The sequence below is a fragment of the Mustelus asterias genome, chromosome 11, assembly GCF_964213995.1.
Source record: "Mustelus asterias chromosome 11, sMusAst1.hap1.1, whole genome shotgun sequence".
NCBI classification, from domain to species: domain Eukaryota; kingdom Metazoa; phylum Chordata; class Chondrichthyes; order Carcharhiniformes; family Triakidae; genus Mustelus; species Mustelus asterias.
The window spans coordinates 87,889,755-87,911,916 of record NC_135811.1 but is presented as its reverse complement, the minus strand read 5'-3'; the positions used below and the strand labels follow the sequence as shown (position 1 = coordinate 87,911,916).

Sequence of the window (22,162 nt, the reverse complement as noted above, 5' to 3'; positions counted from 1 at the left end):
AAACGAAAAAAAAGCAGAAAAGGAGGAATGAAGAGAGTCATGGAATAAACAGGAAAATTTGAAAACATGCAACTATTTTTCAGAAAATAGTTTCTTCTTCAGGGCTCAAGATATCAGAGGGTAAAATGTCGACTCGTTACCAGTTACATCTTTCAAAGATTCTAATTACTTACTGGAGAGAGAAAACATCTAATAGTGTGCTTCAGCTTTGTAACTAATTCTACAGAGTTCGTCTAACAGTAGTGATTGCTTACCACAGGGTTAATATATTCTGATACATAGGAGTACAGTAAGAAGTCTCACAACACCAGGTTAAAGTCCAACAGGTTTATTTGGAATCACGAGCTTTCAGAGTGCTGCTCCTTCCTCATGGGACTTACCTGGAGGAGGAGTGACACTCCGAAAGCTTGTGCTTCCAAATAAATCTGTTGGACTTTAACCTGGTGTTATGAGACTTCTTACTGTGCCCACTCCAGTCCAATGCCGGCATCTCCACATACAGTGCAGATAATACTCAATTTAGAGAACTACAATATAGTTAATATACTTGATATATAAATGTTTGATCATCAAGTATAACTGTGCTCTGTCAGAACTGCGAGAGATTGTGAATCACCTACCATCTGATTCTTTTTGAAAGGATTTCCCAATTCACAGATCACAATGTAATCATCCGCAGTATTGCACCTTACTATTCCCTAAATGAAAGACACAAAAGTAAGTTCATGCATTCTTCCCGCTATTCCCAGAATAAAAGCACTTTATGCAGTAGTTTACTTCCATATAAAATTGGCAGCTCTCCAGCACTCTATCCAACTGGTCTTTATCAATGACCCTCATCAGTGTGCGGTCAACAGTGGAGAGCCAGTGTTGAGTCCAGTGCTATCTACAATATGCATGCTCTTCCATTGCAGTCACTGGATAGTGATCAGGAGTGAGGACCTGGGCAATTTCTCTCTGCACTAATCTCTGTTACACTGAAGGTATTTATAGTGTCCTGATGTAGTATAACTTAGATCAGCTAATTCAGCAAAGAGCAGAAAATCTAAAATGGGACCTTTTTGGTTTCTTTGAGTCAGGACCACATCAGAATCGTGGGGGGTGGGGGGGGGGGGGGGGGGGGGGCGGTGGGGGGGGGGGGGGGGGGGTGGTATTCAAAGTTCTGTTGACCCCGTGCAGGATTTTCTGGTCTTGGGGTGAACCTGGCCAGAAAATCCCTCTAGGTGCTCCAGTTTTCGCCCACAGTCTGAAAGACGTGCTGGTTAAGTGTATTGGCCATGTTAGGTTCTCCCTCAGTGTACCCGAACAGGTGCTGAACTCACAGTAACTTCATCACTGTAACCGTAATGGGTCGGAGTAACCGTAGTGGGTCAGATCCCACCCAGGCCCTACCCCCATATCCCTACATATTTACCCACTAATCCCTCTAATCTACGCATCCCAGGACACTAAGGGCAATTTTAGCATGGCCAATCAACCTAACCCGCACATCTTTGGACTGTGGGAGGAAACCGGAGCACCCGAAGGAAACCCACGCAGACACGAGGAGAATGTGCAAACTCCACACAGACAGTGACCCAAGCCGGGAATCGAACCCAGAGTACAGGAATGAGATAGAGAATCTGGTGAACTGGTGCGGCAACAATAATCTCTCCCTCAATGTCAACAAAATGAAGGAGATTGTCATCGACTTTAGGAAGCGTAAAGGAGAACCTACCCCTGTCTACATCAACGGGGACGAAATAGAAAGGGTCGAATGCTTCAAGTTTTTAGGTGTCCAGATCACCAACAACCTGTCCTAGTCCCCCTCCTAGTCCCCCCATGTCGACACAATAGTTAAGAAAGCCCACCAACGCCTCTACTTTCTCAAAAGACTAAGGAAATTTGGCATGTCAGCTATGACTCACACCAACTTTTACAGATGCACCATAGAAAGCATTCTTTCTGGTTGTATCACAGCTTGGTATGGCTCCTGCACTGCCCAAGACCGCAAGGAACTACAAAAGGTCGTGAATGTAGCCCAATACATCACGCAAACCAGCCTCCCATCCATTGACTCTGTCTACATTTCCCGCTGCCTTGGCAAAGCAGCCAGCATAATTAAGGACCCCACGCACCCCAGACATTCTCTCTTCCACCTTCTTCTGTCGGGAAAAAGATACAAAAGTCTGAGGTCACGTACCAATCGACTCGAGAACAGCTTCTTTCTTGCTGCTGTCAGACTTTTGAATGGACTTACCTTGCATTAAGTTGATCTTTCTCTACACCCTAGCTATGACTCTAACACTACATTCTGCACTCTCTTGTTTCTTCTCTATGAACAGTATGCTTTGTCTGTATTGCGAGCAAGAAACAGTACTTTTCACTGTATAGTAATACATGTGATAATAATAAATCCAATCAAATCAAATTGCAGTGTTAATGTAAACCTACTTGTGACTAATAAATAAACTTTAACATTAGTATGATGGTAGATTTAAATAACGTCTGGTTTCAATTGTCAGTGACAATAAATTTAGATACCAGTGTGGGAAATAATATTTTATGCATTATCCTTTAACCCTAAATCACTTAGGTGACACATGCCTCTGAAGCAATGTAGCACTGGAATTTATATAATCATCTTCAAACCCCAATAATTGTAAACATCAAGTGCTTGTCTACTTACTGCACGAACACCGCCATACTTCAACGTATTTGGTAGGGTAATATTCAGTCTGGCCTGGTGTGCATCCTCGCCGTTGTTGCTTGTTGTTGGGAAATTTGTAACGTTCACTTGCAGTACAAATTTATTGTTGTGAGAGTTGATTTGTGGATCGTACTCCAAGGTTTGCTTGCCATTTATGCTGGTGTTAAAACAACAGGAAAATGAATCAGCTTAAAGTAAGCAACAGCATCGTGGAGAGGGCTGCATCCTTCTCAAGTTCTCTCCCAATTATATTGACATTTTGTTAAACGTTGTAACTTCCATATTTTCTCTCTCACTTTCCGGTTTCAGATCTTTTTTAGCTGCTACCTCATTTCATACATCTTTCACGCGTGATGGCAGAGCTGTTGAACTGAAGAAAGTACCAAACCATTCATTACCAAGATGTGTTGGGTCGGAGAGTCCTGTCCCCACTCCCTGTCCTGACAAGCAATAACTCCACTGCTATAGAAGGGGGGAAAACAATTAAAAGGTTTAAAGTTTATTTTTTATTAGTGTCACAAGTAGGCTTACATTAACACTGCAATGAAGTTACTGTGAAAATCCCCTAGTTGCCACACTCTGGCGCATGTTCAGGTACACGGAGGGAGAATTTAGCGTGGCCAATGCACCTAACCAGCACGCCTTTCGGACTGTGGGAGGAAACCAGAACACCCGGAGGAAACCCATGCAGACACGGGGAGAGCGTGTAGACTCCACACAGGCAGTGACCCAAGCTGGGAATCGAACCCGGGTCCCTGGCACGTGAGGCATCAGTGCTAACCACTGTGCCACTCATATCAGGTAATAGGTGGCCAAAAACCTGTCAGGAACCAGTTTTATGAATGTCTTTAACAGAATTTATGAGGTGCAAAGGCTTCAAGAAGGGATGCTGGAACTTGGGTCCAGGTAGCTGAGGTCATGTTTGCCAACAGTGGGGCGGTTAAAATTGGGGAAACACAATAGGCCAGAATTGAAGCATCACTAAGATCTTGATGGGACATGGAGCTGGAGCAGAGAGGTCGTGCATGGAGGTATTTAAAGACAAGAATAAGTATTTGTTCTGTATATTCCTCAATTTCAAAGTATTTGACTAGACTCTTTCATGCTCCAGTGAGCAAGCTTTTGAAAACGAAACCTGACAGGAAATATCTAATTACTTTTCTTCTCCTTACCTTCTGATGGGATGAAACAGGTCATTGCTCTCTAATCTGCCAAACCGATGTGACAGTTGGAGATTGCTTTTGCAGATCCGGTCATTGCCACATTCCTTCTGAAATTGTACCTGCAAATAGATTTTTGTATATATTATGTATTAATATAGAAAATTGACCAGAAAGTGCAAAACTGATTCTGTGTAAAGACACTTCTTTGGGAATTCAAGCCAACATAAACGTTTATGGATCCTTCTATTGCATTTGGAAAAAGTTATTTGATGATTTGGGACCATCGAAAATCAAGATCATTTTTATTGCTGATATATTGTCCCCCCCACCACCTCCCATCCCTGCCCACTTCCATTCCTGGAGCTGGGGCACCTATTTTTGTATATTCCACAGGTCCCCGTTGACTTTCCAGCAACCTATCAAAGCGTCGTTAATCATGTCAGAGTATAGGAAATACTTGTATGCTATTCAACCGCACGGGCCATTATAACTAATCCTAATATTGTCCTAAGCCAATATTCATCCATGTGCACTTTCAGCACATATCACTGGATAATTAGAAGAATCATAAAATCTCTACAGTACAGAAGGAGGCCATTCAGCCCATCGAGTTTGCACCGACAACAATCCCACCCAGGCCCTATCCCTGTAACCCCACATATTTGCCACGCTAATCCCCCTGAAATTAGCATGGTCAATCAACCTAAACCGCACATCTTTGGAATGTGGGAGGAAACTGGAGCAGCCAGAGGAAACCCACGCAGCCGCAGGGATAACGTGCAAACTCCACACAGGCAGTCACCCAAGGTCGAAATTGGACCCGGGTCCCTGCCACTGAGAGGCAGCGGTGTTAACCATTGTGCCACTGTGCTGATTTCATTTTTTTCCCTTTTCGATTGTGGCATCTTCACTGCTATGACATCATATAACTAAGGATGGAGCAGTGATCAAACAGGAAACTTCTGATCTGTGTGGCTTAGCTAATTGCTGAATAAATTTGGAATTTTTGACAATATCCTTTAAATGTGGCATTACTAATATTAGTTAGATAATATGATCACATTCATCATCAGATTCTTTTATAATTGAAAATTATTGGAGGGTCAGAGTCACACAGCGTGGGAAAGACCCGTTGAGTCTGCACTGACAATAGCTACCACTAAAGGTGCGCCAATCCCATTTTCCTGCACTTGTCCCATATCCTTGAATGTTATGATGTTTCAAGTGCTCATCCAAATATTTTTTAAAGGTTATAAGGTTTCCAGCCTCCACTACCTTCCCAGGCAGTGGCATTCCAGATTTGCACTACCCTCCGAGTGAAAAAGCTTTTTTCTCAAATCCCTTCTGAATCTCCTGCCCCTTATCCTAAAATCCCTTGTGATTGATTCCTCAACCAAGGGGAACGGCTGTTTCCTACTCACCCTGGCCATATTGTTTGGCACTTCTCTTGCACTCCCAATCAAGAAACAGGAAAAACACTAGTCACTTGATAAGTGATTCTTTGCACACTTCCAGACCCCAACTTCCCCTTTGTTCTCTCAAACTTCAGATGTATTGTCCTGTACATCCCTCTTCCCCTCTGCCTACTTTGCAAAGCATTGAACCCATGACCTTATGTCCCTCGTCTTACCTCTGTTGTGTACTGCTGGGCTACATTCATTATGGGAAAATCATTCATGTCGACCATTTTATCACCAGCCTCACTTTTGTTGATAATATTGTAACTCAGAGTGATAGAAATGGGGTGAAGCTTATCCTCCACATTGTCCTGTAAAATACACAGAAGATCTGTTTCAGTGCAAAATAATATCAGGAATTTTTCATTGCCAAGGAGACTGATGTTACATTGAAACTTGTGTTGTTCAGCTAAGGATTTCAATCTAGTCTCTCTTGAGTCGTCCATACCTAAAAGAATTGAAGCGAAGAGCATTGGAATTGGTTTGAGTTAACTGAGGAGAAACATTAGCCAGAATTTTGTTGACAGGATGTTCTTGCAGACGCTAACATTTTTAAGTACATAATCACAAACAAATTTGGTAAAGTTTATTTATTAGTGTCGCAAGTAGGCTTACATTAACACTGCAATGAAGTTACTGTGAAAATCCCCTAGTCGCCACATTCTGGCAACGGTTCGGGTACACTGAGGGAGAATTTAGCATGGCCAATGCACCTAACCAGTACGTTTTACGGACTATAGGAGGAAACCGGAGCACCCGGAAGAAACCCATGCAGACATGGGGAGAACGTGCAGACTCCGCACAGACAGTGACCCAAGCTGGGAATGAAACCTGGGTCCCTGGCGCTGTGAGGCAGCAGTGCTAACCATTGTGCCACCGTGCCGCCCCAAATGGCTAGAGGATAAAAAAAATCTATAATCAAAAATTTCTACGTGTGGATAAAGTAATTATTAGTAGAACACAGGAAGTCACAATATACAAGATACAATAAGGAAAATGGGATGAGGGTATGATAAGAAAAAAGAATAGAGGAAAAGAAAGAAGAACAAAGGGAAGAACAAAAATTGCAAGTAATTAGACTATGAAGGATAGGCAAGAGGATAAGTTAACTATGAATATATATAGCAAATATAGATGAATTCAACAGCACAGAAGACAATGTAAATGACATTGCTTGGTAAAAACCGCTTACTAACTCACCAAGGCACAGGGAGGATCCAGATTTTGGCTAAACTGAAATGGCCCAAGGAGAATTGGGAAAATTATCCCAGCTTGAATACATTGGGAAAAGGGTCATGAAGTCTGGGTTGCCGGAAGGGAAGCCCTCATGGTCAGGGAACAATGAGAGGTGGATGGCAGGATAGAGAAACAACAGAGAGGGGGCAGAATCTTGTGCTCTCCTCCATGGCAAAATTGGTGGCAGGGCAGCACTCAATCAAGCAGGACCCTACTGCCTTCCTGCCACCCTCCCCCTCATCTCCCCCCTCCCCAAATTAAGTCCATGGAGGGAAAGCCCACTGCCACTGAGGCCCTTAAGTGTGATGTGCAGATGCCGGCGTTGGACTGGGATGGGCACAGTAAGAAGGTTCACAACACCAGGTTAAGGTCCAACAGGTTTATTTGGTAGCACGAGCTTTTGGAGCGCTGCTCCTTCATCAGGTGAGTCATGATGAAGGAGCAGCGTTCTGAAAGGTCGTGCTACCAAATAAACCTGTTGGACCTTAACCTGGTGTTGTGAGACTTCTTACTGTGCCCTTAAGTGTGTAATTAATCCAGGGTATTGGATAATGGAGAGATTCAATACCCATAGAAACATAGGAAAGTTATGGTGCAGAAAGAGGCTATTCAGCCCATTGTGCCTGTGTCGGACAAAAAAAGGAAAAAGAAACTCGCTGCTCATTTTAATCCCACATTCCAGCATCTTGCAGTTAACAGCACTTGAGATGCAGATCCAGGTACCTTTCAAATGAGTTGTGTTCCAGCCTCAACCATCAAGTTAGGCAGTGAATTCCAGACACCCACCACCCTCTGGATGAAAAAAACCTTTTTCTCACGTTCCCTCTAATCCTTCTACCAACCGCCTTCAAGCTACACCCCTGGTAACTTATCCATGAGCGAGGGGAAATGGGTCTTTCCCTTCTACCCTTTCTAGGCCATTCACAATTTTCAACACCTCAGTATAGTTACTTCTCATCCTCCTCCGTTCTAAGGAAAACAATGCCGGCCTATCAACATTTTTGTAAACTTGCTCTGCACTCTCTCAAATCTCGAAGCAATTATATCCTTCCCATAATGTGGTGACCAGAACTCTACACAAAATCCAGGAGACAGGGAGGGCAATGTGGATTCTTGGAGGTGTCTGGAAGGGTTTGGATGGGATCTCTAGTGCAACTCCCACTTCTTCCACCACACCACCGGCCTAGGTCCCATTCTTCCAAATATCCTCCTCAAACCTCTGCCTCTCCACATTTCTCCTTTTCTTTGTCTGAGATTTTGGTTAGCTGCTCTGACTTTTGTGAAGTGCCTTGGAGTGCTTCACTATAGCAGCAACTACACTTTAAAAGATGACTGTAAACATTTTGAGACGTGCTGGCTTCATGAAAGGTGCTATATAGATGCACAGTTGTTGTTGTCTGGGTCATTATTTTAAAAGAAAAAGATTGATCAATTATCGATTGATCAGTTATCAGATATTTAAAAGTAGCCATTTCTAAGCAGAGTTGTGAACTGTGCCTATATAGTTTCATGTAGTTTACAGCAACTAATGCAATTATATTAGGGAAAACTTTCCGGTCCCACCTACTGCAGGAATCGTCCCAGGTGGGACAAAAAATTTGACAGACCATTTCAAGATCCATTGACCTTGGGTGGGAATTTCTAGTCTTGGGGTAGGCGTGACTGGAAAATCCCACCCAATGTATTTGGTGGCTGCATATTTTAGTGGAAGAGCAGCAAGTCACACACAGAATGGGCCCTATTTTACCATTTTGATTCTAAGTGCTGGGCGGACTTGAAACTAGTAGTGTTTCAGATCCGACTTTTAGACCCGTTCTCAGGCACCCCCATACGCACTCTGCCTGAAACAATATCAGCAATTCCTAATTGCACAAGCCTGTGGGTGGGGCTTAACGCTCCTGAAACCCTGTAGTTCCGATCAGCGCCTCCAACTGCGCATGCGCAGAAAAAAAACGATAGAATGCTGCTCCCCTGCCACATCCCTCCCGGACCGGATAATGCCACCCCTGGCCCCCGCAGACATTGCCCCACCCCCACAACATTACTGATCCCCTATCCCCCCAGTCTCCACGACCCAGACCAACCGTGGGCCCCTTCCCCCCCTACCGATCTCAAGCAGAGTGATTCCCCCCACCTACTTCCCCCCCCACCGAGCTCAGGCAGAGTGGCAGCAGACCCCCTTTCCCTCCACTGATCTGAGGCAGAGTGGCAGCGGACCCCCCCTATTGATCTCAAGCAGAGAGCTGTCGGACAATGGGCACCTACCTCCTCACTAACTGGAGTGCCCAAATCGGACTTCTATGGAGCGTATCTGTTTCGCACCGATTCTGGGGAAATGCTGGTAAAGTTGGGCGTGCAACCTATCAAGTCAATTTAAATGCATGCAAACTCAATTTTCAATTAAAAGACTACATAAAGCAGTTATTAAAATGACATGAAGGTAGGTCCACCGTACCATTAACCCCAAGCGGACATTCTGGCATTTTCCTCCCGGCATCGTGTATTGTCCATTAAAAGTGTCACTCTTTGTCTTAACAAATTTAACACGTGGAGAAGCGTGCCTCTCTTTTTCGACCTCCAATCTGTACTTTAGAGCTGTGTAGAAACAAAAATAGATCAATTCAGTGGCCTTCAACAACAATCGGCATCTCTGTAGGATTACTCGTGTGCAGGAAGGCCTTTCAAAGAACTTAAAATGGAGTCAATAAAATATCAGCAGGTAACAATGAAGGAGAGAAGAATGAAAGGCAAAGGATTAAGGCAAGACAGAAGGCACAATCTTACCGGCCGTTCATGCCCAATTGCCAGCGAGGATGGAGAATTTGGCACTCAGCCAAATCTCTGTTCACTGCAGCGGGACCGGAAAATCCCGTTGGCGTGAAAAAAAAACTTTGAACAAACACGTCACCAAGCTGCTTTTACATTGTCAACAAACTGAAGCCCTAATAACAAGTGGAGATGCTCACAATAATAGCAAAGGACTATTCTAATCACTACACGGTGAAGGTCAGCTAGAATAGAGCACAGTGTAACTTGTGGAGACAGTTTCTGAAGCAGAGGTACTGCTTTATTCGCATCAGACTCGTGTGACTTGGCTCACAAACATTTGGCAAACGACGGGTGGGGTTCTCCCCCAAAAAATTCAAAGTGCTGAATTCGCGTAAAAACTGGAATAAATCCTGCTGGTTTATTCAGCGGGATTTTCAAAATGAATCTCCCAAACTCAGTGCATCACAGAGATCACCAAGCATAAATCACGCTAAGATCTGTGGGCAGGGCCTATTCCCGCTGGAAAGGCCGGCTGCATAGCGCTGAGTCGGCCACTCAGCACCGAGATTGGCACATGCACACTGGTATCCTCCCAATCAGTGGCCAGCCCCGTGACTCCCCATTGCTGGCCTTGTCCGGACCAGCCCCGACCGCCAGCCCCTACCCCCCCAGGCCAACCTCGATCCCACCTTCCCTCCCCCACCCACCAGCAGTCCCGATCTACCAATCCTTTCCGCTCTCCTGTCCACATATCCGTCCTTGGCCTTTTGCAATGTTCTAGTGAACCCCAATGCAAATTGGAGGAACAGCACCTCATCTTCTGATTGGGGCACTTTACAGCCTTCAGGACTGAACGTTGAGTTCAACAACTTCAGAGCATGAACTCTCTCCTCCATTTCCATTCATTTTATTTCATTTTGCTTCATCCATTTTATCATCCTTCTCTCTTTCTTTATTTTTCCACTTCTGCATTCCAGCACTCCTTCTTGCCCCCTCTCCCCCAACTCCACCCACCCTCTCCCCCCGCCCTTCTCAGGGCAACTGCTATATTTCTCCTTGAACAACCTGTAACTCTGCTCTGCCATTCACACATTCTAATCACTTAATGGACACTTTTTAGCACCTTCTCAGCCTTCTGTATCCTCATTTACATTCCCTTTGTCCCACAAGATCAAACAATTTCAATTTCCAGCTACTCAAGACCATGAAGATGATGTAGGTCCAATGACCAAAATGCATTGCCCTAGTGAGGCCACCATCCTATAAGTTCACATGTACCGCCTTGTAAACATAGCACAGAGAATGGTGATACTTACTGATGTTGCGATTGTACTTTCTATTCCCAGTGCTCACGATGTAGGAGAAGCAAAGCTTCACTGTGATACTAAACAAAAGAAAACACAGGCAAAACTTTTTTTTTAAGCAGAAGAATGTTTCGCTCGCACGATAAAATGGTTCTCTCATTCAAATCTTTACATAATTGTAGCTATTTAATTTGAAGATATGGGGTGAAAAGGAAAAGCTCTTGCCCAGTAGGCATTCATTCCATTCCTAACATAACAGCTTAAATTGTTGCAAGTAGTAACTTAAAAAAATGCTGACCACAAAACAAATCAGTCCTCTGATTGCATGAATCCGAAACACTTGGCATTAGTGAGGTGCAGATGCCGGCCGTTGGACTGGGGTGGGCACAGTAGGAAGTCTCACAACACCAGGCTAAAGCCCAACAGGTTTATTTGGAATCACGAGCTTTCGGAGCGCTGCCCCTTCATCAAGAGGGTTGGTTCCTTCACATGATGAAGGAGCAGCGCTCCGAAAGCTCATGATTCCAAATAAACCTGTTGGGCTTTAGCCTGGTGTTGTGAGACTTCTTACTTGGTATTAAAACATACACACCTCTCCTCTCTTCCTCCCAGGATAACATGTGCTTGAGATCCATTTTTGGGTTCCCAGCCTCTCCCATCTCAGGTTGGAAACACAGCAGTGTTTTCCTTGGACTTCTGCACAAAGGGAAAGAAGCACTACAAAAGACACCGAAAGGATAGCACGTGCTAATGACTATCCAAAGGGCATGGCCGATTATTGACTTCTTCGTCACGGTGCTTCATTTTCCAAAATTTAAGTTATCATCAAACATCAGCATGAAAAACAAATGGAATGTGTGTTATAGCAGTTTAGCAGTTTACCTTCAGTAAAGTTGCTCAGAGTTACACCTCCTTGGCAATATGGTTTGATTAGTGGTCTGATCAGGTACTCTTAAACTGCAAGGCAGCATTGGGCATGAATGCAGGGATGAAGGAGAGACAGAGATCTTTCATCCCAACTCAAAATTATTGCATCTACTTTTCACAGCACAATATTCTCCTTGAACTTCCATGAATTGGAAAGTGGTCACATATCAAGGTTAGGACCCAAAGTCCTTGCAATGACATTCCCTGGATAAAGGGTCGCTATCTGTTCCAGCTATCCTCAACCCAGCAGATCTCCCTCATCTCACTAATCCTGTAAAAGAGCCCGTCTCTCCCTCAGTACGTTTCTTACTTGGATATATGGCACAAAAACAGGCCATTCAGCCCATCCAGTTCGTACTGGTGTTTATACTCCACTTGAGCCTCCTCACATCTATTCTCATCGACAGCTCACATCGTAACCATCTATTCCCTTCTTGGCACGGTGGCACAGTGGTTAGCACTGCTGCCTCACAGTGCCAAGGACCCGGATTTGATTCCTGGCTTGGGTCATTGTTTGTGAGGAGTCTGCAAGTTCTCCCTGTGTCTGCATGAGTTTTCTCCGGGTGCTCTAGCATCCTCCCACAGTCCAAAAGACATGCTGGTTAGGTGTATTGGCCATGCTAAATTCTCCCTCCGTGTACCCGAACAGGCGCTGGAGTGTGGCGACTAGGGGATTTTCACAGTAACTTCATTGCACTGTTAATGTAAGCCTACTTGTGACACAAATAAAAAAAATAAACTTAACTTTAAAGGAAAGCTAGACAAACACTTAATCAATACTATCCACTACAACCACTCCCTGTGACAGAGAGCTCTCCATTCCTACAGTTATGCTCTTCCTCACAAGAGGAAACGTCTCTCTGTACCAACTCCATCAAAACCTTTCATCATTTTAAAGCTCTCTATGAAGTCACCCCTCAACCTTCTCTGCTCAAGAAGAGAAGACCCAGTCTGTCAATCCTTTCTGCATGCATTGCTGGTTCATCCTCGCAAGCTTTTTCGAAGAAGAAGGTCTCCCTTCACACCTGACAAGGATCAGAGTCAGGAAGGAAGAAAAAAAAACAGAGAAGGGAGTGGGTCCTGGAGAGTAGTTGGGACAGTGACATTTAAAGCAACGATTTAGAAAGGTAAATAGTGTGGGCTGTCTGAGCCAGGGTACTGGTGGTGTGGGAGGTGGGGAGCTGTCTGCATAAGGGGAGATTTGAGAAGACCAAGTGCCCAGCGATGAAGAGTGAGAGCAGGTTAAAGACTGGGGTCATTGCCGCATGGGACGAATTGAGCAGGAGGTTAGAAGAGAAATCTGAGGACAAAACTGAGCACTAGGTCAAGGAGAAAGATGACAGATAAAATGCATCATGAAATCCCTATAGTGCAGAAGGAGGCCATTCGGCCCATCGAGTCTGCACCGACCACGATCCTACCCAGGGCCAATCCCCATAACCCCACATATTTATCCTTCTAATCTGATACGAAGGGGTAATTTAGCATGGCCAATCCACCTAACCTGCACATCCTTGGACTGTGGAAGGAAACTGGAGCACCCGGAGGAAACACACACAGACACGGGGAGAATGTGCAAACTCCACGCAGACAGTGACCCGAGGCCGGAATTGAACCCAGGTCGCTGGCACTGTGAGGCAGCAGTGCTAACCATTGTGTCACCGTGCCACCGTAGTGGGAAAAATATACCCATGATCAACGCAATGTCATATTTCGTAGTTCCACGCTATCTAACCTAATTACATCATTCACATGGACAGAAACTCAAGTTTTGTACAGTTAAAACATAAGAGAGGAGGATGGGACTGCAATGCAACCACGGCAATGATGGTAACAGTGTTACTTATAAATTTAGTAATGCCATCTTCAGGAATTCAGCAGTCCTGCACAATGCAACATTATGGACTGGAGCAATGCTTCCAGCCCAAATACACACAAAAATAATAGTGTGATTAATAAAAGTACACAGCCTTATTCTAGTCTTGCTCTGGATCTCTTTGTTTGTTATTCTCTATTCAATTTTCAGTCTCTTCACATGTGCCCAACTTCATTCCAAACTGGTAACTGATATCCATTATGCTCTAGAAATCCATTTGTACAATATGATACTGGAGTCAATCTTCAATCAGTCCAGATTTATTCGCAGGGTGAAAGATTGCAATCACAATGTCAGCAAGTGTCTCTTTATATGTGCTCAAGTAAAAACCCAAATCAATGCCCTCCACCTGCTATAATTAAACACAATTTACATACAATTAAACACATAACCCACAGATTACTTTTGTTGCCCTCTTTGTAGCAACAGAGAAAAAAAACAAATTGATAAAGAAATCTTGTCACTTTTCAATGCAGTGTAAGATTGGTTGGCTCTGTGTAATTTTCAATGAATTTTCAAAAGTAAAATCACTGATCATTCAATTTGGTAGCGTTCACAGGGAACTAGATTGAGTCCAACCTTGAGTCACAGAGCTGGCAAATGGAGAGGAAATGATTATTCTTTCCATACAGCTAATTCAGTTGTTGCAGAACTTAAGATTTCTTTCGCATGATATTTGCTTTATCTTTTCAACAGAAGTTCCCAGTGTGGCTTGCTCCAGCTCTTTGCCAAAGTAGAACTGGAATGAGTTAGGCTATACTGGACGTTCCTCAACAGTGATCGGTTTTGCCCGTCTGGCTGGACGACTGGTTAGTGATGCAGAGAGACGCCAACAATGGGGGTTCAATTCCCATAGCGGCTGAGGTTACCTATGAAGGTACCGCCTTCTCAACATTGCCCCTCGCCTGAAGTGTGGCGACCCTCAGGTTAAATCACCACCAGCCAGCTCTCCCCCTCAAAAGGGGAGGGAAGCCTACGGCCATCTGGGGCTATGGTGACTTTACCACTTATTACAGGATTACAGAATAGAGTGTGCCTTTCCCCCAGCTTGTATGGGAGTGTTGCAAACAGCAGCATGGTCAGAATTTGAAACTAAAAGGATTCCCCAACTGTGGTTATTTTCTCAAGCATCACCAATTTCTAACAGAGTAATGTATTGTTGGAAAATATAGGTGACTGTGTGAAGCTCAGCCATATTACAGCGATAGCATGTTACTGCAACATGACCCCTTGCTGAGATGTTATTGATGGTTGTGAATGATTGTCAGCAAAAATAATAAAGAATTTCAAAGAAAATAACCAAGATTTCAAAGGCTTACCAGGAACTTATGGTGCATTTGCTGGAATCGATTGTTCTTGGGTGCGCAGTGAAATTTGTACTAATATTAATAACTGGTCGAGATCTGGAAATAAGACACATGCTATCAGTTTCAGCAATTTTACCACATTTCCAATGCATTCCAGATTATTTTGCCTTGCTGGAACTGACCACTATATTTTTACACTTTGTAGACACAAAGTATTGGAAAAGGTAGAGTCAGAGGTTTACAGCATGGAAACAGGCCCTTCGGCCCAACTTGTCCATGCTGTCCAGTTTTTAATCACAAAGCGAATCCCAATTGCCCGCATTTGGCCCATATCCCTCTATACCCATTTTACCCATGTAACTGTCTAAATGCTTTTTAAAGACAAAATTGTACCAGCCTCTACCACTGCCTCTAGCAGTTCATTCCAGACACTCACCACCCCAAGTGAAAAAAATTGCCCCTCTGGTCCCTTTTGTATCTCTCCCCTCTCAGGTACATGAGCTTAATTTCATTAAAATATATAACATGTGGGAACCGTCTACAAAACCTACTTCCTTTCTTCACACTTTTGTCAAATTTTCCTGTCAATCTTTTTCCATGACAAATTCCCGTGTCAATATCTATCGTGGCAAAAGCCAATGTAAACTTGTCACGCTATAATTAAACCCTCTGCCACTGGTAGTGCTATAGCACCTCAGAGATGTCCCAGCTTCTCAGCCTGTAAGGGAACTATTTTGCTCCAATTAACTCTATTTTTCTTCATTCATGGGGATGTGGGTTTTGCTGGCTAGGCCAGCATTTATTGCCCATCCCTAATTGACCTTGAAAAGCTGATGAGAGCCGGCTTCTTGAACTGCTGCAGTCCCTGTGGTGAATGTAGGTACACCCATAGTGCTAACAGCTCCAGGACATTTACCCAGCAATAGTTAAGGAATGGTGAAATACTTCCAAGTCAGGATGGTGAGTGGCTTGAAGTGGAATCAAAGAATCCTTACAGTGCAGAAAGAGGCTATTCGGCCATTGATCCTGCACCAACAACAATCCCACCCAGGCCCTATCCTGGTAACCCCACGTATTTACCCTGCTAATCCCCCTGACTCTAAGGGGCAATTTACCGTGGCCAATCCACCTAACCTGCACATCTTTGGGGTGCGGGAGGAAACCGGAGCACCCGGAGGAAACTCACGCAGAGACAGGGAGAAGGTGCAAACTCCACACAGGCAGTGACCTGAGGCCGGAATTGAACCCAGGGCTCTGGCGCTGTGCCACCGTGCCAAACTTCGAGCTGGTGGTGTTCTCATATGTCTGCTGTGCTTGTCCTTCTAGGTGGTAGTTGCTGTGGGTTTGAAAAGTTCTGCCTAAGGAGGCCTAGTGAGTTTTTGCAGCGCATCTTATAGATGGTACATACTGCTGCCACTGTGCATTGGTGGTAAAAGAAGTGACTGTGCAAATCAAGCTGGTGCTTCGTTCTGTATGGTGTTTAGCTTCTTGAGTGTTGTTGGAGCTGAACCCATCTAGGCAACTGGAGAGTATTCCGTCACACTGCTGACTTGTCGATGGTGGGCAGGCTTTGGGGAATCAAGAGGGGAGTTACTAACCGCAGGATTCCTAGCCTCTGACCTGTCTCTTGTAGCCAGCGCAGGCTAGTCCAGTTCAGTTTCTGGTCAATGGTAAAACCGGCCCCCCCACCCGCTTCCCCCCCCCGGATGTTGATGATGGGGAATTCAGTGGTGGGAATGCCATTGAACATTTTCTGCTTCTCATTTTTCACTATTTGACCACAAACAATATGAAAGATTGGAATGTATGACTTTAAAATGGGGACTGAACCATGTGCATGTCCTGGTCCAGTTATTCCCCGTCCTCTAACCTCACTAAGTTTAATTCATACAGTAATCCTGCTATCATATCTTACTCCAGTGAAGGTCATACCTCAGTAAAATGACTTTGTCAGATAATGTTCCAATTAGAACGTCAGGGTAATCATTCTTGTCGACATCAAGCCCTCCACTGATTGAATAGCCGAATGTCTTGATAGAACCATTTTTTCCGAGGTCTGCTCCATTGATAACCTAGAAAATGAAAATGAACTCAGAAGTTATTGTTACAACACAACATTGTTAATCGAACAGTTAATCAATATTAAAAAAAAACCTCATCCTACATGAAAGCTCTTTTGTTTTCTATTCATTCATATGTGTGCATCGCTGACTGGGCCAGCCCCATGAGCTGAGTGCATTTCAGAGTAAGAAGTTTAACAACACCAGGTTAAAGTCCAACAGGTTTATTTGGTAGCAAAAGCCACACAAGCTTTTGGAGCTCCAAGCCCCTTCTTCAGGTGAGCCACTCACCTGAAGAAGGGGCTTGGAGCTCCGAAAGCTTGTGTGGCTTTTGCTACCAAATAAACCTGTTGGACTTTAACCGGGTGTTGTTAAACTTCTTACTGTGTTTACCCCAGTCCAACGCCGGCATCTCCACATCATGCATTTCAGAGGGCATTTTTTTCAAAAAAGAGTCAACAAGGGTGTTGCCAGGACTCAAGGGACTGAGTTATAGGGAGAGATTGGACAGTCTAGGACATTTTTTCTTTGGAGCATAACAGACTGAGGGATGAGCTTATCGAGGTGTATAAGATCATGAGAGGCATGGATAGGGTGAAGCACTCAGTTTTTTTCCCCCAGTTTTGGGGAATCGAGAACTAGAGGGCATAGGTTTAAGTTAAGAGGGGAAAGAATTAATGGGAACCTGAGCAGCAACTTCTTTGCACAGAGGGTGGTATGTATGTGGAATGAGCTGCCGGAGGAAGTGGTTGAGGCAGGGACATTGACAACATTTAAAAGGCATTTGGACAGATACATTGGATAGGAAAGGTTTAGAGGCTTATGGGCCAAATGCCGTAAGCAGAGATGGGCATTTTAGTCGGCATGGACCAGTTTGGGTCGAAGGGCCTGTCTCCGTGCCATAGATTCTATGAACCACGTTACTGTGGAACTGGAGTCACATGTAGGCCAGACCAGGTAAGGATGTCAAGTTCTGTTCCCTAAAGGATATTAGTGAACCAGGTCGGTCTTTACGACAATCAGCAACGTTCAACAGTCAACATTATATTTTTAATTCCAGATGTTTTTATTAAATTCAAATTTCAACATCTGCCATGGTGGGATTTGAACCCAGGTCCCCAGAGCATTAACCTGGGTGTCTGGAGTACTAGCCCAGCAACAATACCACTCTGCCACTGCCTCCCCCTTGCATGCCTCATGTCTAAAATTCTACAATTTGCAAATTGGATATCATGGTGATTTTGGTGGGACAAATGGCTTTCATTCAGATATTTGAATGTTTTTATATTCATTCGGCATTGCAAACCTTTAAGGGCAATAGAAAAAGGAGACTGGGTTGATTTTGAACCTAAATTAGATTTTGAACTTAAGTGTTCAAGGTGAAAGTGTCCAAGTATCCAAGGTGTAACATAATGCACCACCTCTAATTTAGCTAAAACATGTGGCTTTATTTAAAGGGCATCACTTTCATGACACCCGGCGCATACGAGAATGGCAATGCTATGTCCCTCCACTGTCCCCTGAGCAGCGTGGAGGGTGCTGGCTGCCTGAGAGCTCACCTCTGAAACCCCTCTTGAAGATGAAGGCTCCAGGTTCACGTTTTTGTAGAGTTGTTGTAAATGGCACGGGCGTGACGTCACATTGGCGGCTGCTGAATATCCGGTGAGAGGAGGTAAATCCGGAGAGAGGGCTTGCTAATGTATTAAAATGAGCTTTCTGCAGTCCCACAGCATGTTTCCCGCCACTCCCCCGGTAAGGGGCCGGTAAGATTGGAACTCGTGAACTTGCTGGCGCGAATCACACTCTCCGGATTTTGAGTATATGCCACCATCCCCAGATGGAGATTGCGGACTCAAAATCGCTCCCTATGAATCTAATACCCCAGTTAAGGGGTATTAGCTAAGGTGAGGTGTTAAAGAGCGGTAAATGGTCATGGAATCACCTCTTCGTGCACCTTTGAGAGGGAAAGAGAAAGCACTTATCTTTTAAATAAAAGGAAAGGAAATGCAAATGATTATGATGCGGCAAAAGGGACATGTGTGTGTTGGTGTGTTTGCGTGTGCGTGTGCATCCACTGTGTCAGCAGAGTTAAAACTGAAATTAAACAAATCACATGGGAATCAGGAACATGAACCAGGGAAAGACACTCTCTGTCTGTGACATCCTCATATTTTTAATAATTTCCTTCAAAAGACAACTCCAAACAACTGGCACCCTGACAAAGAAACCGCACACAGCAGTAAGATCTGAGGAGCCAGAGACACAGCCAAACTTTCAACAAAAGCTTCTCAATAGCACAGTGATCCAACATCCTGATTGTCCGTGTGGCTATGTTCCATTGCCTGCAAATTCAGTTCTATGTAGTGAATCTCACAACTTTCCCAGAGCTTCGTGGCTGTGCAGAAATTACGGGCGGGATTTCACGACCTTGCTCGACCCGAGACCAGAAAATCCCGCCCAATGCCAACGGACGCTTCCATTGTCCGCCCTTTGCCCGCTCCGATTCCGTGACGGACGGGGCGGTAGAATTCCGGCGTATGTCTGAATCTATATTCCTGTCTACCTCTGCCAATCAGTCATAGCGTAGTTATGAGGAATCAGCAATGGTCACTCATCAAGAAAAGGGCAAAACTCGAATTGCTGTTTTATAGAGTGCTTGACTCAAATACAGAAACAGTCTATCTTTCAAATGGAGGGTGCGAGCAGTTAAGCATACAGGGAGCAAGAGTACAGCAAGAGTCAAAGCAACATATAACTGAGAAGTTGGGAAGGAAAAGCTGATCCCAACCAGTACAACTTAGTTAGGAAGCTACCTTCCTCTGGCAGCGGGCACTACCCTCTTAATTGTTGCCCTTAGCAGAAATCCTGATCCATGTATGTAGGCCTTAATTTATAGCCAGCTGAAGCTGGGGCCTGTGGACTGGAGAGAGATATGTTTAAATAGAGAAAAAAAAACCCTGAAGAAACTTTTTCTTTCCTCTCGGCACTCTGATTCTAATCAAAAAAATCAATTCAAATTAAGTCCAATCATGGTCCCCACGAGGAACAAACAAGATCCAAGCTGACAAGACAAGACTTTTCATCCCATCTTGGGCTCGATCAAAGCTGACAGGGGTGAGGTATTGCACACCACCCCTCCCCCCCCCACCCCCCCCGGCCTGGATCTAATGGTTCATCTTAGCCAAAAGGCCAAGATGGCTTTAAAAAAAATTGCATCAAGAAACTATTTAGAAATAGTTGTGGGTCTGAATCAATTCATGGAAAGTTCTTGTATTTATACGACGTCTCTTGCTGACATCCCCAAACACGGCAAGGTGGCACAGTGATTAGAACTGCTGCCTCACAGCACCGGGGAACCGGGTTCGATTTCCGGCTTGGGTGACTGCCTGTGTGGAGTTTGCACATTCTCCCCGTGTTTGCGTGGGTTTCCTCCAGGTGCTCTGGTTTCCTCCCACAGTCCGAAGATGTGCGAGTTAGGTGGATTGGCCATGATAAATTGCCCCTTAGTGGCAGGGGGAACAGCTAGGGTAAATGTATGGGGTTATGGGGATAGGGCCTGGGTGGGATGGTGCAGACTCGTTGGGCCGAATGGCCTCTTTCTGCACTGTAGGATTCTACGATTCATTGTTAATGAACTACTTTAGCCACTTTTGTAATGTGGGGCAATACGACACTCGGTATATTAACAAAGTCCCAAAAATGCCAATGAGTTAAATTAAATGGGGTGGGATTTTCCGTGCCCCTGCACCGTGTTTCGTGGCAGTGGCGTTGGAGGCGGCCCACCATTGTCAACAGAATTCCCTATTCTATGCTCCATCCACCGGCAGGAAACCCACAGATGGGGTCTGCTGTGGGCGGGACCGGAAGATCCCGCCGATGTGAATGATCAGGAGGTGAGTTACTTGCCACACGATTCCTACCCTCTGAAATGCTCTTGTAGCCACAGTGTTTACATGGCCAGGCCAGTTCAGTTTCTGGCCAATGGTAACCCCAGAAAGCACTTATCTTTTAAATAAAAGGAAAGGAAATGCAAATGATTATGATGCGGCAAAAGGGACATGTGTGTTGGTGTGTTTGCGTGTGCGCGCGTGTGCGTCCACTGTGTCAGCAGAGTTAAAACTGAAATTAAACAAATCACATGGGAACCAGGAACATGAACCAGGGAAAGACACTCTCTGTCTGTGACATCCTCATATTTTTAATAATTTCCTTCAAAAGACAACTCCAAACAACTGGCACCCTGACAAAGAAACCGCACACAGCAGTAAGATCTGAGGAGCCAGAGACACAGCCAAACTTTCAACAAAAGCTTCTCAATAGCACAGTGATCCAACATCCTGATTGTCCGTGTGGCTATGTTCCATTGCCTGCAAATTCAGTTCTATGTAGTGAATCTCACAACTTTCCCAGAGCTTCGTGGCTGTGCAGAAATTACGGGCGGGATTTCACGACCTTGCTCGACCCGAGACCAGAAAATCCCGCCCAACGCCAACGGACGCTTCCATTGTCCTGCTGTGGGCAGGACCGAAAGATCCCGCTGATGTGAATGATCAGGAGGTGAGTTACTTGCCACACGATTCCTACCCTCTGAAATGCTCTTGTAGCCACAGTGTTTACATGGCCAGGCCAGTTCAGTTTCTGGCCAATGGTAACCCCAGGATGTTGATGTGGGAGATTCAGCAATGGTAGTGCCATTGAATGTCAAAGGACAATGGTTAGATTTTCTCTTGTTGGAGCTGGTCATTGCCTGGCAGTTGTGAGGCGCAAATGTTATTTTCCACTTGTCAGCCCAAATTTGGATATTGTCCAGGTCTTGCTGCATTTGGACATGGGCTACTTCAGTACCTGAGGAGTCATGAATGATACTGAACATTGTGCAGTCATCTGTAATCATCCTCACTTCTGACCTTGTGACGGAGGGAAGGTCACTGATGAAGCAGCTGAAGATGGTTGGATATAGAACGCTACCTTGAGGAACTCCTGCAGTGATGTCCTGGAGCTGAGATGATTGACATCCAATCACCATAACCATCTTCCTTTGTGCCAGGTATGACTCCGATCAACAGAGAGTTTTCCCAGATTCCCATTGACTCTTTGTATTGGGTTCCTCGCATTACACTGAAGCGTCAGTCTAAATGATGTGCTTCAGTGTTTAGAGTGGGGCTTGAATCCATGATCTTCTGTTTGAAAGGCGAGTGTGTTACCATTGAACCATGGCTAACTCCAAGGTTATAAGACCATAAGACCATAAGACCATAAGACATAGGAGCGGAAGTAAGGCCATTCGGCCCATCGAGTCCACTCCACCATTCAATCATGGTTGATTTCAACTCCATTTACCCGCTCTCTCCCCATAGCCCTTAATTCCTCGAGA

At 44.8% G+C, this 22,162-nt stretch overlaps 1 protein-coding gene across 1 annotated transcript in view; it reads right to left on the bottom strand.

Moving 5' to 3' along the window:
• The window catches only part of itga3b (integrin, alpha 3b), a 183,937-nt gene that overhangs the window by 30,853 nt on the left and 130,922 nt on the right, over positions 1-22,162 (bottom strand). The window contains exons 9-16 of the mRNA XM_078223902.1: positions 16,661-16,800; positions 14,741-14,824; positions 10,631-10,698; positions 9,001-9,140; positions 5,483-5,620; positions 3,862-3,971; positions 2,669-2,846; positions 621-698 (exon numbers count right to left, since the gene is read on the bottom strand). Of these exons, the coding sequence (XP_078080028.1) occupies positions 621-698; positions 2,669-2,846; positions 3,862-3,971; positions 5,483-5,620; positions 9,001-9,140; positions 10,631-10,698; positions 14,741-14,824; positions 16,661-16,800 (936 nt within the window). The remainder of the gene's footprint in view (positions 1-620; positions 699-2,668; positions 2,847-3,861; positions 3,972-5,482; positions 5,621-9,000; positions 9,141-10,630; positions 10,699-14,740; positions 14,825-16,660; positions 16,801-22,162) is intronic.